The sequence below is a fragment of the Crocuta crocuta genome, unplaced genomic scaffold, assembly GCF_008692635.1.
Source record: "Crocuta crocuta isolate KB4526 unplaced genomic scaffold, BGI_CrCroc_1.0 scaffold204, whole genome shotgun sequence".
Classification (NCBI taxonomy): domain Eukaryota; kingdom Metazoa; phylum Chordata; class Mammalia; order Carnivora; family Hyaenidae; genus Crocuta; species Crocuta crocuta.
The window spans coordinates 988,112-1,004,652 of record NW_027529603.1 but is presented as its reverse complement, the minus strand read 5'-3'; the positions used below and the strand labels follow the sequence as shown (position 1 = coordinate 1,004,652).

At 41.4% G+C, this 16,541-nt stretch overlaps 1 protein-coding gene across 5 annotated transcripts in view; it reads right to left on the bottom strand.

The window, feature by feature from the left end:
• Positions 1 to 287: 287 nt before the first annotated feature.
• The window catches only part of NFX1 (nuclear transcription factor, X-box binding 1), a 70,328-nt gene continuing 54,074 nt past the window's right edge, over positions 288 to 16,541 (bottom strand). For 2 of the 5 annotated variants that reach the window (XM_077761870.1, XM_077761872.1), the window contains exons 16-24: positions 12,326 to 12,556; positions 11,203 to 11,276; positions 10,271 to 10,372; positions 9,741 to 9,782; positions 4,561 to 4,659; positions 3,673 to 3,739; positions 2,649 to 2,794; positions 1,802 to 1,906; positions 288 to 574 (exon numbers count right to left, since the gene is read on the bottom strand). In XM_077761870.1, the coding sequence (XP_077617996.1) occupies positions 502 to 574; positions 1,802 to 1,906; positions 2,649 to 2,794; positions 3,673 to 3,739; positions 4,561 to 4,659; positions 9,741 to 9,782; positions 10,271 to 10,372; positions 11,203 to 11,276; positions 12,326 to 12,556 (939 nt within the window). In that variant the 3' untranslated portion in view covers positions 288 to 501. Of the gene's footprint in view, positions 575 to 1,801; positions 1,907 to 2,648; positions 2,795 to 3,672; positions 3,740 to 4,560; positions 4,660 to 9,740; positions 9,783 to 10,270; positions 10,373 to 11,202; positions 11,277 to 12,325; positions 12,557 to 16,541 lie in introns of those variants that run through there. The other 3 variants (XM_077761875.1, XM_077761871.1, XM_077761874.1) reach the window with 3 other exon arrangements.

Genomic DNA, 16,541 nt, shown 5'->3' with positions numbered 1-16,541 from the left:
TTCTGGATATGGTGTATCAACTCAATGTTTGGTATTTTGGACTGAGAAGTTCACTTGTGTCTTTCCAAAGATTGTGATCAGTTTGGATTAATCCAAAATGTGAGGTGCAGTTGACATTTTTAGGAGGAGGATGAATAACTGGGACAACTGAGTCTATGACTAAGTGCTGGTTTCACACTAAAATTCTGGTTTGTCCAAATCAAACCCAATGTTCCCCAGTCCTCCGAGCAATGACAGTGATGGTGGAGCCTCTGCAAATACACGACTGCATCACTAGTGACCATCTATTCAGAGGGCTGGCTGTACCAAAACACTTTATACAGACGGAATAGAGGACAAGGGGATTTCTGATACACTCATGCTTTGGACGTATCAGTACAAGACAGTATGTGAGGCTGTGTGTGAGTCCACCAGGCAGTTGGGAACAAGCATGATTTTCTGCTGGCAAATGAGTCTCCATCACACCTAATCATTCTTTTATCTAAGTGCATCTTGATCTTCTCAGTCCTGGACATCAAAGTAGTCAATTACTGGTTCCTTGGCTATTTTCTGTAAATTACTGCTCCCAGGATTCCTGAAAAGCAAACAAAGAATGATCAATCTTCTTGTTTGGGGGAAGTGGACTGAGGTCTTCAGAAAGTTAAGGATCAGCTGATTTATCATTTGCAAAGCTCTGATAAGATAGTGGGGCCCATATGAGTTGGGAACTGCTGCAATTTGGTGATGGGCATGTAGTGGTTCAGTGTATTAACAGTCTCTCTACTCTAAAAGTTTTCCACAATAAAATTTTATACAAAATTAAAGCAAACAAAAGGAACAAAAGATAGCATGGTGTAAACAGGCCAAAGACTCCACACAGTCATGTTCAGGTGGTACTGGACATGCTGAGGCACTGGATACGGCTGTGAAATAACATGTAGACTACCTCACATTTCCAAAACCACTGTCCCTGTGGACATGCAGCTGGGCTGACTGGAATCCAGGCCACCTGCTTTACAGGGGTGAAGCAGGGCTGGTCCCAAGGAGCCACAATGACCCAGACAATCTTTGCCAAGGCTGTGCCCAATGGGCAACACCTAGCTGTCCTGTCCAGTCCCAAGGAACACCGATTGCTATGGCCCTCATGGTGACCTTGTAAACTGCCCCTCCCACCCTCCCAGAAGGTCTGTATAAGAAGTTCTGGTAGGGCTTCTGTGTGGAGTGGCAGAACAGCATTAGGGAGTCTAGTGGGTTTCAGCAATGCTGCCTCAGTCACAATAAAGTAGCCAGCTTCCTTTCTGGCAAAGGAGAGGAAGGGAAAAGGAGATGGTTCTTCTTCCCTGCTTCTATCTGAGACTTGCTGCTTGCCAAAGTGATTTTCTTATCTCTTTAAATCATGAATATATGTTTTTGTCGTAAAAATGATACAAACTATATGGAGCTCAATAGAGCCAAACACTAAAGTCCCCACCTTCACTGCAACCACCATTCCACATCCATCTGCAGAATAACTGTTGTGAACCATGCGTCGTTCCTAAATCATCCACCATGACACACTGAATCCATTTCCCGGTGTCACCATCTATACCATGGAAGTTATATCCAGTGGCTCTTCCCCAGAGGGGAAGTGGGCATTACAAACATCAGACCTGGGACCCCTCTGGCATGAACAAATGCATCTGACATCCTAGTCAAACCTTACTTATTTGAACAAAGCTGCCCGTGACCAGGCCTCAGAGGCTGCCAATGGCTGGAAAGTTTAGCCCCTGCTGGCGTTTCTGAATAGATGAGGCCCTTTGGAAAGCAACTGAAGGATCCTTACTTGTCTGTCTGATGTCTGTGATGAGGAATTGGTGGTGGAGGCCGTGACTGCATTTCCCTTTCAAGGACACTCATCAGCGTGTTAGGAGGACAAATGGATTTCCCTCTGATAAAAGTCAGAACAAAAAGCATTGAAAAGTGAGAAGTGTTTGTGGAGACAGGCAGATTGCTGGAAATCCAGTCATGATTTTTCACTGTGCTACTGCTGAGTGCTCCAATGTGATCCATCTCCTCTCAGGCATGGTCACCTTCATTTAACCCTCATCCCTTTCACTCACCTCAGTTGGGCTGTTACCTGCTTCCTGTCATCCCATACACAAGTTTTCTTCTTCTGGAAGTCCCTCCTACTCTCTCAGGTTCTGACAGTGAGCCTAGATCCTCACTGTCACTTCCCTGCTCACAATAGAGCCATAGTCTCCTATAATGGCAAACACTGTTTAGGGGGGATGCCTTGAATCAGAGTCTATCATCTTGTTTTCATCACGTCAGGAGGACAAGGGAAAAAGGGACAGATGTGATGGGCAGGCACCCAACCCAGGCCCTCAGGGTCTGCTCTCTGTGTTTGAGGAAATGATGTCTCCAGTGTCACTCATAGATCGGGGCAGATTAAACAGCCTTGCATGTCTTTAGGTGTGTCTGTCCTGTGGACTGAGGCATGGGCTTTGCTCTCTGGTTCAGATCTTTGTATTGAACTTTTTGATTGTGCCAGAATGGCTATCCCAGAAGCAAGTTTTCTATTTATTCTTCTAAGAGAGAAAGCAAGGAAAGCAAATATCGACAGACCCTGCTTTCTGAGGTTCAGCCTGCCCCAGTGAGCAGTTCCTCCTGTGATGACAAGATCAACCCACCTGACTGCAGTGACCACGACGTTGCGCTTTGGTTCACTGTCATAGCTCACGCTCTCCAGGCCGTATACTTGGGCCAGGTCGTGGATGATCCGTCGGTGGTCTCTGTTCATGGGAGGGAAGCAGTGGCTCTTCTTACTATTCTTTCCCTGTATTGAGGGTAAAGATGTTTGATTGATAAAATGACTAAATAAAGACCTAAAACAAGACAATTTCATTTCTTATAAAAATGTTTTACACTAAAAATCATGAGCGTCCAGATACAGACACACTAGCAGAGAAATACACTTGTGCAGGTTTCCTAGTTAGGAGAGGAACAATGATTCCATTTTCTTCATCATGTTAGTGTCCTGCTGGGAACTGGGAACAGTAGGGAGGAAGGGAAGAAAGGGAGGGGCTGGTGGTAGGAAGGAAATTCCTCTCCATTAGATGTGGAACTAATATAGGTATCTTGTCCTCACTCACAGTCTGCAAATAAAGAGGGAGTCACCATGGGATAGGCTGGTTCTGACTAAATTAAAGTCTTTTTCCCTTAAAGGTACCTCCAGAACAACAGCTTCACTCTCTTGAGTGGGAGTCTATCCCATTACTCTTTAGCTCTAGTCATTCAACTTTTCATTTTTACCCAAGGGTTTCTGCACTGCCTTGGGGGTAATAAAGAATCAGTGTGACCTATCATATAATAGCCCTTCAGATATCATGTCTTCCTAAGTATCCCACACAGTCATTCAACCATCACTACAGAATGCCTCCGGTTGTCCAGAGTTTCTTCACTCAATCTTAGGCACTAAACTAAGATTTTTTTTATTTATAATGAACTTGATTGAAAGATTGAGATCTTTTTTGACCCAGGACAAGGCTTCCATGGATGTCATAATGGCTAGGATTTTGGGAAAGATAATGATTGTTAAGAAATTGTGACTTTTTCTTAAAACTACTCTATACTGATGGTGTTTCTAGGACTTGGGTTTTTTTTTTAATCAAGCTGGCCTTGGAGACATGTCCAGTTGGATGTTTTGACTTCAACCTTATTCACGGCTTCCACAAGCGCTTCCATTTCTTTCTCAATGTCACTGACAAACTTTAGGTCCTTCCTGAAATGAGAAATCACTACAGTTAATTTCATCTGTCCTACTCTTCTGAGAATCCCTTCCACCCACCCTCTCTGCCCGTAAACTGCAGACAATGAACAACATGGGCAGAAAAATGGCAGAGGTCAGATAACAGAGATTGACTGTGACTGAACAAAGGAAAAGAAAAAGAGAAAACAAATATGAGAAAGGAGAAGATGGAAGGAGAAAGAGCATTCTGGAGGGCCAGGAGATAGGAGGAAAATAAGAGCTATTACTGCCCAAGTGAGGACACAAGTGAGGGGGCCAGAAGTGGAATTCAGGCTAGTCAAGCCCTAGGGAGGCCCACACTTCTACCACAGGGTTCTCTCTCTCCCCCCTACACACACACACACACACACACACACACACACACCCCTACACCCCATGCTCAATTCTTCAAGAGGAAAATTTTGAGAAACCAAGAAAAGGATTTTTATTAAACATCATATAATCTCTTATAATAGATATATAAACTTTAACTGGCCCAATCACAGAAGAGTACATATTAATTATTACATCTTAAAAGACCAAACAGTCTTGGGGTGCCTGGGTGGCTCAGTTGGTTAAGTGTCCGACTTTGGCTAAGGTCATGATCTCACTGTTCGTGAGTTCAAGCCCCACATTGGGCTCTGTGTTGACAGCTCAGAGCCTGGAGCCTGCTTTGGATTCTGTGTCTCCTTCTCTCTTTCTGCTCCTCCCCCACTTACACTCTCTCTCTCTCAAAAATGAATGTTAAAAAAAAAAAAGACCAAACAGTCTTGTAAGCCATAATTAAGAAAGTTGGTACCAAGTTACATACATACCTGGCATCTTCTTTTAAACTGTCACTGAATTTTGACCCTGAAGAACGTATATTGAAAGGATCGGAATCCTCGCTGATATGAAATGCTTCTGCTAATCTCCTGAAAGTTAAGAGAGATATAAGTAAATAAAAGGAAAGGAAGGAGAAGAAAACTTCTTATAGTAACACAAAGTGCCCACCAAGTCCTAACTTCTTTATATGTTAATGATGTCATTTCGGTAAACCCAATTATTTTTTATTAAAAAAAAATTTTAATTGTTTATTTATTTTTGAGAGACAGAGAGATAGAGCATGAGTGGGGGAGGGGCAGAGAGAGAAACACAGAATCCAAAGCAGGCTCCAGACTTTGCCTGTCAGCACAGAGCCTGACGTGGGGCTCGAACCCACAAACCGTGAGATCATGACCTGAGCCAAAGTTTGACACTTAACCAATTGAGCCACCCAGGCTCAGTAAAGCCAATTATTAAGGAAGGAATAACAACTTGGGACAAGATATGATTTTGTCTCCCTAGAAGAACATAAACAAGACAGATCTACATGGGTCTGAGCCAACCACCTGGCTGACGGTGGCAGCGTGGGTTATCTGGGATGAAAAGGGGAATGACTGCCTCTGAGATTTCACCTAAACATCAGACACATTAACTAGACATGTAATTACTAAAATTAGTATTGTCTTATCGAAAATTTGGAAAATAAAGGGAAGAATTCCATTAACAACACAAATATTGCATTTTAATACACTTTCTTTCAGATTTTTTTTTCTCTTTAAGTAGTTGCAATTAGTGTATTTAAAACTAGGCACCTGGGGCACCCTGACTGGCTCAGTTGGGGGAGCATGTGACTCTTGATCTCGGGGTTGTAAGTTTGAGCCCCATGGTGGGTGTAAAGCACAGAGTCTGCTTGGGATTCTCTCTCCCTCTCTCTTTGCCCCTCCCCCACTCATACTTTTTTTTTTTTTATGTTTTATTTATTTTTGAGAGAGAGAGAGAGAGAGACAGAGTGAGCAAGGGAGGGTCAGAGAGAGAGGGAGACACAGAATCTGAAACAGGCCCTACGCTCTGAACTAGCTGTCAGCACAGGGCCCGACGCAGGGCTTGAACCCATGAACCATGAGATCATGACCTCAGCCGAAATCGGATGCTTAACCGACTGAGCCACCCAGGCGTCCCTCATACTTGCTCACTCTCCCTCTCTCTCAAAAATAAACTTAAGAAAAACAAAACAAAACAAAACAAAACATTAGGGGCGCCTGAGTGGCTCAGTTAAGTGTCCGACTTTGGCTCAGGTCATGATCTCGCCGCTCGTGGGTTCGAGCCCCACATTGGGCTCTGTGCTGACAGCTCAGAGCCTGGAGCCTGCTTCCAATTCTGTGTCTCCCTTTTTCTCTGCCCCTCCCCTACTCACACTCTGTCTCTCTCTCAAAAATGAATAAATGTTAAAAAAAGAAAACAGTATTGGAAAGTCAAACTTCAAGATAAAATAGGATTATACTTTGCCTGCATTTGTCTGGTTTTGTTTAACTATTTATTTTGAGAAATATTCAAACAAAGTAACAAGAATATTACAATGATAAAACCGTCATAACTTCAAAATATTATAAGTCAAAAATGCATTTAATACATCTAACCTACCAAACATCATAGCTTGGCCTAGTCTACCTTAAAATGTGCTCTGAACGCTTACATTAGCCTACAGCTGGGCAAAATTACCTAACACAAAGCCTATTTTACAATAAAGTGTTGACTATGTCATGGAATTTACTGAATAGTGTACTGACAGTGACAAACAGAATGGTTGTGAGTGTGCTGGTTGCTGACCCTCATGACTGGATGGCCGCCTGGGAGCTGCAGCTTGTTGCCACTGCCCAGTGTCAGAAGAGAGCATTATACTGCATATTGCTAGGCTGAGGAAAGATCAAAATTCAAAATCTGAAGTATGGTTTCTACTAAATGTGAATTGCTTTTGCACCACTGTGAAGTTGGAAACTGTAAGTCAAATTATTGTAAGTTGGGGACTGTGTATTGTTCACTTAAATTCTCCAATTGTTAACATTTTTACAGGGCTATACGTTTTAACCAATCTATGTTAGAACCAAGAAGTCTGGCAGGCAAATGCCTCCTAATCTGATAAAGAGTATTCTCAAATTAACAGAAAACGTAGTTAGTGGTGAAATATTTAAAGCTGTCTGGTGTCAGGAATACCTATTATCACCACCTTCTATTCAACACTGGAGGCTCTAGCTAGTGTAATAAGGCAAGAAAAAGAAAACAGATAAGAATTGGAAAGAAATAAAACTACTATTATTAGAAAAGGACATGAAATAAGAAATAAGTGAATTTAGCAAGTCTGCAAATACAGGTCAACAAACACCAATTATATTCCTATATACCAGCAAAAGCAATTAGAAAATTAAATTTGTTTTGTTTTGCTTTATTAGAAAATAACATTTTTAAAGTGATACAGGAGGGGAGAGGAAAGGCAGTGGCTGAGCAAAAAAAAAATGTGATTAAAAAAATTGCCACTCAAAAAAACAGCAAAACCATAAAACAGCAAGGGACAAATCTACCAAAAGATGTACAAAATCTATATATAGAAAACTACAGTATCACTGAGAGAAATCAAAGACAGGAATAAATGGAAGGTATACCTTGTTCATGGATTAGAAGACTCAATATTATAAAAATGTCATATCTCCCCGAATTGATCTATAAATTGAACACCAATTCAATCAAAATCTTAGTAGATTTTTAAGCAGATATTGATAAGCTAACTCTAAAGTTTAAATGAAAATGCAAATACCCAAGAAGATCAAGTTAATCTTGAAGAACCATGCTTGAAGAGATAAACCATCAGATATTAAGACCTTTATTGTTATAAAGGTACAATTAAGAGAGTGTGATACTAGTGTGATGAAACAGAACGAACTCAGAAATAGACCCGCACATAATATGAATACCTGATTTAAGACAAGGGAAGCATTAGAGAAACTGGGGGAAATGGCACCTTTTTAAAAAAAAATTTTTTTTAGTGTTTTTTACTTATTTCTGAGAGAGAGAGACAGTGCGAGCAGGGGAGGGTCAGAGAGAGAGACACACACAGAATCTGAAGCAGGCTCCAGGCTCTGAGCTAGCTGTCAGCACAAAGCCCAATGCAGGGCTTGAACCTACGAACTGCGAGATCATGACCTGAGCCGAAGCCAGACACTTAACTGACTGAGTCACCCAGGTTCCCTGACATCTTGATAATAGTACTGGTCACATGAATATTCACATGGAAAAAACCTGAATTGTGAACTCTCCTTAAACCATGTTCAAAAAGAAATCAGTCCAGGGGTACCTGGGTGGCTCAGTTGGTTAAGCGTCTGAATTCGGCTCAGGTCATGATTTTGTGGTTCCTGAGTTCAAGCCCCACATCAGGCTCTGTGCTGACAGCTCAGAGCCTGGAACTTGCTTCCAGTTCTTTGTCTCCCTTTCTCTCTGCCCCTCCTTGCTTGTGCTCTGTCTCTCTGTCTCAAAAATAAATAAATATTTAAAAAAAAAAAAAAAGAATATCATCATGACCAAGATAGACAAATACTTCTTAAATAGGACATAAAAAATATTAGTATATAAGGAGAAGACTGATAAACTAGACTACATTAAAATCAGAAACTTCTGCTTATCAAAAGATACCATTAGAGAGTGAAAACTGAAGGCACTAAGCGCAGGAAAATGCAATACTGAAAACCAAGAAAGGGTTCACATCCAAAATATATAAAGAATTCCTACTAACAAATATGAAAAGGACAATACAATTACAAAATAAAAGACTTGAAGAGGCTTTACAAAAGGGGATATCCAAATTGCTGATAAACTTATAAAAAGCATTCAACCTCACTAGTCATCAGAGAAATATAAACTAAAAGCTCAATGACATCCAGTTACAAATTCATAAGAATAGATTAAAATTAAGATCAACAATTCTAAGTGCTAATAAAAATGTAGAGAAAAAAAGAAGAAAAAAATAGAGCAATGGGGAACTATTACCCTGCTGCTGGGAGTGTAATGTGGTACAACTATTTTGGATACTGCTGCGGAGAACTGACTAATGCTGAACAGATATGAAAACACTATTAACTATCAATCAGTAATTCTACTCCTAAGTTTGTAAGTAACAGAAATGAGTATGTATACATTGCATAAGAAATATATGCATGTTCTCAACAGAGAATTATTATTTTTTTAAATTTTAAATGTTTATTTACTTTTGAGAGAGCGCAAGCACAGGAGGGGCAGAGAGAGGGAGACAACAGAATTAAAAGCAGGCTCCAGGCTCTGAGCTGTCAGCACAGAGCCCAATGTGAGGCTTGAACCCACAAACCATGAGATCATGACCTGAGCCAAAATTAAGAGACTCCCAACCAACTGAGCCACCCAGGTGCCCCATAAACAGAGCATTATTTGTAATAGTCCAATACTGATAACCACACACATACCTATTAATGGTTGAATGATAAATTATAATATCTTAATATACATTAAGAAATATTATTAAAATAAATGCCTTAAAATATTCAGGAATGCAAATGAACCAAGTACTGGTATATGCAACAACAGGATGAATATCACAAATGTAATAAAAGAAGCCAGACAAAAATAATACAAACTACAAGATTTCACTATTTATATAAAGTTAAAAAACAGGCAAAACTAATCTAAAGTGTTAGAAGTCAGGATAGATGTTTATCTTTATGGAGGATATGAAAGTGTTCTGGTAATTTTTCTATTTCTTGACCTGGGTGTGGATTACACCACTGTATTTACTTTGTGCTGACTCACTAATCTGTACACTTCTGATCTATATGTATGTTATACTTCAACATAAAAGGTCATTAAAAAAAATTTTAAGCCTCTTATCTCCACTGGAATCAGGAAGACTGCAGTCAGTGAATAAGTATGCTGTAGCATGTGATGTTTACACCATGCCCAAAACCAATAAGCTCATGTTTCGGAAATGTGCTAAAACCACCTGAGTGGTTTATCCTCAGACATTACAATTCTTGATGACTGAATTTCTCTTGCTCTCTAAGAGCAGCAAAAGACTCAGAGCAGGTGCTGAATGAATGCTTCAACAGTTGCTCCCTCCTACTAACTTCACAAGAGCTCAAGGACAAGAAGATAAACAGCAGTTGAAATGACTTACTTTTTCCTTTCCAAGGCTAAACACTCCTCATCACACTCCAGCCTTGAGAAACAAATGAAAAATATAAAGTCAGGGCACAGATTTCACAGCTTCTGCACAACAATAAGTTCTTATTCAACTTGGAAACAGAGCAGATTCTGGCCAAAACATGGCTACATGAGGTTCCTCTCAAGGACACATGAGTGGACCTCTGGGTTACAGCAATCTAGGAGTTCTCAGAAGGGCCTCAAAGTGTCACCAAAATGTTTCCAATGACCCTCTCACAGTGCCACCTCCTTCTCTGTTCTCTGTGGGTTGGTCTGGACACATCTAGGTCTCTGCTTCCTCTATCTACTGTTTGAAGAGAGGCCTGTAAAAGTCTCCTCTGGTCATAGCTATATCCTGAATAAGATTCGCTGGATTGGAGCCGGTATGATCTGTTAGAACACCTACTGTGTGTGCAAGGGTTCACTGTGGGGGACTGAGATAAATGAATGGTTCCTACCCTCTGGAAATTAATTCTAACAGAAGATATACATCTAAAAAATTACCTGGCTTGGTGAATTTCCTTCTTAGTAATTAACTTGCTGATTTCCACCGAATCTCCAAGCTGCATGTCTGTTATTTTAGAGGCCATGGAAATAGCAGCTATTCTGAAGTAAAAAAAAAAAAAAAAAAAAAAGGGAAGAAAAGGCACTGCAGTTTCACAGGAATGTCCTAATACTAGGTACAGAGAAGACTTCCTTCAAGTCAAATCTACCACTGGACAATTCATGTGGCCTTGGAAACCCATCTATTATGAACTACCCACACGTTTATGTCATATCTCCTCAATCAGATTCTAAGCAGCTCTACAGGAAGCAATGAGATAGTCTATTTAATCGCCCCTAAATATCCAGGCCAATGGCTGGCATTCAGTCAGCATTCAAAACCCACTATTGTCAAAGCCACTTTGATGTCTTTATACTCCAAAAATCCTCTATGACACATCTCTGCACCTAATCGGAGACACACACACATCCCTAACACCTTCACCTTACTCAGATCCCTTTATGACCACCTGGTCCTAGGATTTCAGGAGGCTGCAAAGACAATTCACAGAACAGTCAGAAACCCCCTCTACAGGGGAGGAGCACAGGACTTGGTCCTGGCTATGCCACCACAAGTGGTGGGACATTAAAGCAATTCACGTAACTTCAGGACATCATCCCTTCTGATCTCAGGGTATAACAAGACCAGAAGGGAGAGAAAGAGGAAGAAAGAGGAGAAAAATAAAAAGGTTATTTTACAAATGAAAGTTAAGGAAGGAAAGGGACACAGAGCAGTACTTTTTCTTTGAACCATAAAAACTAGACTGAGGAAAATTTATTTAAACAACTTTCCACAACAGAAGTTGCAAGGATTCTACAATAAACACACATATACACATGTATACTCTCTGTATACTGAGATCCACCGCTGTTAACATTTGAGCAGCACCAACCTTTGATAAGTACTGGATGCTTCAGAGCAAATCATCATCTCTTTTCTTCGTCCACATTCACACTGTAGCTCTATCTGAAATAAGATTAACATGGAGCAACTTTCAGCATGCAGAAACCATGTGAATAGGCAGGTTTCATACTTTTTTTTTTTTAATGTTTTATTTATTTCTAGGGGAGAGAGAGAGGGAGAGACAGCATGAGCAGGGGAGGGTCAGAGAGAGAGGGAGTCACAGACTCTGAAACAGGCTCCAGGCTCTGAGCTGGCAGTCAGCACAGAGCCCGACGCGGGGCTCGAACCCATGAACCGAGAGATCATGACCTGAGCGAAAGTCGCTTAACCGACTAAGCCACCTGGGCGCCCCGCAGGTTTCATACTTTTAAAGTCTCTCTCAAATCAAACCATGGCGGAGGATATAGACAGTGAGTGAATTACCTTCACGATGGAGGAAGCTAACCATGCATGCAAATAGACAATGTGGAAGTTGACACACAAGGAAAGAACCGTTCACCTTACAGTGACCCTTTATGGGAACTACTCCTATCCTTAATCCCACCTGAAGGGTCAGGCCTAAAATGAAGCTTTTACCACTGAACCTAACCCAGGACCATCCAAGGCCTAATCAGGTCCACCGTTTGGTTTCACCTCCTCAGGGAGGTCCTGCTTAGATCCCTCAGACCAGGCTAAAGTCGCCCACTCACATGCTCTCATAGCACCTTCTATAAGGGTGTAACCTCTTATTCACCACAGTCATAATTCAGTATCTGAGTAATTAGTATCTGTCCCATCTAACTGAAAGGATCACGTGTCTCCTGTTCACTGGTAGAGCCCTAGCACCTAGCAAGATGTCTTGCACAATACAGACACATATATTTATTGAATAAATGGAGTGGGCAATTAGTCTCTCTTAAGAATTTGCTCTAAGGGAGAGAGACAGACTGTGGTCAAGCTGAGCAGACAGGAATCTGTACAATGTACCCCACCTTTCTCTTGCTCCACCTTAGCTTGCAGTTCCTTGCAACCAATGATCTCTGATTAGACTATGTGCCTGGGAGCCTCAGCTCTGGACACATGAGCAGCCCCACAACATAGTCAATGCCCTATCTGGAGCCAGGAATACTCACCTTGGCTTTACAAGCAGTCGTGGGGCAGGGTGAGCTGGGGTGGCAGGGTGCCATACACGGGTGGCCACAGTCAGCTCTGGGGGTGCTGCAGGGCTGCTTGCAGGCCTCATCCACAAGACACTCTCCTTTGTGACAGAGTCTCTGACACTTATGCATTCCACATGGTAGCATGGCACTGCAGGGTAATCCGCAAGAGATATCAGCCAGGTGACAAGGGATGTTGCTTCGTAACTAGGAGAGATAGAAGTAGCCAGATTCTTATATCCTTGTGGGATGTAGGGTGACTTAACTTTCTATTCAAACATTTCTGAATTTTCAAAAAGTTATTTTTATCTGGAAAAAATTAGGCTGATTTTCAAAATCTGAAAATAATTTACTTGAAAATAAACAAATCTGGAACTTATTCAATAATCCTTGTTATGATCCAAAAGAATTTGTGCTAGCAATCAAGTGTGACTTAAGATATATGCTTCCCAGGGTGGGTAATAAGGACATGAAACCAGGTAACTTAGGGAGTATTTGAAATGCTCTGACCAACTAGGAGGATCAGATGATTTTTTCCTCCCTTTACAAACAGCTTAGGGCACTGAGAGTTGGAGGACACCCTTGGCCCATGGTTTTAAGACTGCTGGCAGGACTGTTTCACAAAAATAATTAAATAATCAAATAATCAACTCCCCTCGCATCTCCCAATTCATGGTCTCTTTAGCTTTAGGTAGCTTTATCATTTAAAAAATTAAAGAGGCAGGGGTGCCTGGGTGGTTCAGTCAGTTAAGCATCCAACTTTGGCTCGGGTCATGATCTCGTCATTCGTGGACTCGACCCCCGCATCAGGCTCCATGCTGACAATGCAGAGTCCACTTGGGATTCTTTGTCCTTCCCTCTTTCTCTGACCTTCCCCTGGTAATTCTCTCTCTCAAAATAAATTTTTTTTTTTTTTTTCCAAAATAAATTTTAAAAATTAAAAAAAAAAAAATTAAAAGGGGGGCGCCTGAGTGGCTTATTTGGCTGTGTGTCTGACTTCAGTTCAGGTCATGATCTTGCAGTTTGTGAGTTTGAGCCCCACATCAGGCATGTGGCTGTCAGCCTGTCAGTGCAGAGCCTACTTCAGATCCTCCGTTCTGTTCCTCCAACCCTTGACCCTCTCCTGCTTGCGCTCTCCCATAAATAAATAAATAAATAAATAAGTAAATAAGTAAATAAGTAAATAAATGGGAGAGGGGGAGACCCTGGGTGGCTTAGTTGGCTGGGTGTCTGACTGTTGATTTTGGCTTGGGTCATGGTCCCACGCCCCACGACAGGCTCTGTGCTGAGTGTGGAATCTGCTTAAGATTCCCTTTCTCTCTCTCTCTCTGCCCCTCTCCCCAGCTCAAGCACTCTCTCTCCCTCTTAAAAAAAAAAAAAAAAAAAAAAAATTAAAGGGCAACAGGCCATGAAACCCCAAACTTAATTTTTAGAAATCACCTTCTTTCATAATTCCTTACTCCTGGAAAAAAATGCTGGAATTTTATTCCAGTGGGAACAAAGTTTACTCTTATATATTGACTTAAATTCTCTTGAGAACACTCAAAATGAAGAATATACTTTGACTCTAGTGGCATCTAACTTTTACTCTTGAAAAGGCCTCCAAAGTCGAGGACACAAACACTTCTAATTGCTTTAGAATTGCTTTAGAGTGGTATGTGGGCGGCTCAGTCAGTTAAAGGTCTTGATTTTGGCATAGGTCATGATCTCATGGTTTGTGAGATTAAGCCCTGTGTCAGGCTCTTCTCTTACAGCAGGGAGCCTGCTTGGGATTCTCTCTCTGCCCATCCTCTGCTCACATGCATGCTCTATCTAAATAAATAAACATAAAAAATAAACATAAAAACTGCTTTAGAAGAACTTTGGTAGAATGTAGTTCCCAATCATTAAAATCTTACCTACACTACTACTAGGATTTGCACACAGTGTGTCCTGTTTCCCCTCCCCTCATTACTTGCCTACTGTCTCATTATCCTTTAGGAAGTTACTTCCTCTACAAGCACCTTCTTTGGGTGGAAGCTCCTTTGATCCAGCTCAGTACTTTGTACTTCCTCTGCTACTGCACTGTTTAAACTGTTATTGCACTGTTTAAATGCTTGCCTCCTGCCCCAGAGTAAAAGCTCCACGAAGGCAGCAATCATGACTCTCCTGTTCTCTTCCGAACCACATGAATTTAGCCTGGTACCTAGCACACAGTAGGTATGTAAAAAAATATTTGTTGAGGGGCGCCTGGGTGGCTTAGTCGGTTAAGCGTCCGACTTTCGCTTAGGTCATGATCTCGAGGTTCGTGGGTTCGAGCCCCGCATCGGGCTCTGTGCTGACTGCCAGCTCAGAGCCTGGAGCCTGTTTCAGAGTCTGTGTCTCCCTCTCTCTCTGACCCTCCCCTGTTCATGCTATCTCTCTCTCTCTCTCCTAGAAATAAATAAAAATATTTAAAAAAAAATAAATTAAAAAAAAAAATTTGTTGAATGAAGTCCAAATAAACCATCAACACAAAGATGATACATGGATATCTTAGAATTGTTACTCTCAGAGGAAATCAGATTTATAGAGGAAGAATAAATACTAATAAAGACAAATGACTTGAGAACCACCCACAGGAAATAAGTGAAGAAAAATATGTCCATCAAGATGAAGATACTGAAAGCATGTTGTCATAGATGTCAAGAGTTTCCAAAAACATTGTTTAATGTGTTATGAAATAAAAGGCATATTACACAATAGTATAATCTTAAGAGTATGATAAAGTGTGTATCACATATGCCTTATAGTCTATACACAAGAATGTGAAGAGTATTTATTTCTGGGTTGCAGAATGTATGTTCTTAATTGTTTACAACGAATATACAGTTTTTAAAATAAAGAATTTTTAAAAGTGTTTAAAGGTGCGCCTGGGTGCTCAGTCGGTTGAGCATCTGACTTTGGCTCAGGTCCTGATATGGCAGTTCGTGGGTTTGAGCCCCACATCAGGTTCTGTGCTGGCAGCTCAGAGCCTGGAGCCTGTTTCGAATTCTGTGTATCCCTCTCTCTCCGTCCCTCCCCCACTCATGCTCTGTCTCTGTCTCAAAAATAAATAAACTATAAAAAAAAAAATTTTTTTAAAAAGTGTTTCAAAGGATCTATAGTTAATGGTGCCATATGAGCTTACAAGTTGAGAATGAGGATGAATACCCTTCATTGTAATGGCATTGCAGAGGTACAGGTGAGCCTGGAGGAAGATGTCTTGACCTAGTGGCCAGGATAGGAAGCTGCACAGGCCACAGAGGAAGGAAGAGTGGCAGCTGGTGGAGAGACACCACCACTCTTGGGATGCTCTTAATAGAACACCTTTATGCAGGCTAGCAGCCTTTCCCATGCTGGTGAACCTAGAAGTTGTCTCTGAAACACAGCCCATGTTCTCAAGGCCAATTGACTGAGTTTAAGTTAATTGCAACCAGAGTAAAAATCAAAGCAAAAGAGACTCAATATAGTACCTATTGTATGACTTCACTTATGTGACATTCTGGAAAAGGCAAAACTGCTGGGACAGATAATAGATCATTGACTGCTGAGGCCTGGAGATAGGGGGCAAAATAACTATAGAGAGGCATGAAGGAGGAGTGCCTAGCTGGCTCAATCAGTAGAGTATGTGACTCTTGATCTCAAGGTCATGAGTTCAAGCCCCACATTGGGTGTAGATATCATAAATAAATTAAAAAAAAAAAAGGGGGCATGAAGGAATATTTGGGGGTGAATGAACTATTCTACATCTTGATTATGGGAGCAGTTACATGACTGTATGAATGTTTTTGCAAAGCTCAAGGACCTGTACANGCGAGATCATGACCTAAGCGAAAGTCGGACGCTTAACCGACTAAGCCACCCAGGCGCCCCTATTTTATTATTTTTGAGAGAGAGGGAGGGAGGGAGGGAGGGGGAGAGACAGAGAGCACATGAGTAGGGGAGGGGCAGAGAGAGGGAGAAAGAGAATCTGAAGTAGGATCGGTGCTCTCAGCACAGAGACCAACATGGGGCTTGAACCCACGTGCTTTCTGAGGTCATGACCTGAGCCGAAGTCAGTCACTTAACCAACTGAGCCATGAAGGCACCCCAAATTATACCTTAATTTAAAAAAAAGAAAAGAAAAAAGTGCAACAGGAAACCTCTGCTTGGAGTATATTTTTACTTTGAGAAACAATAAGACTAACAACCC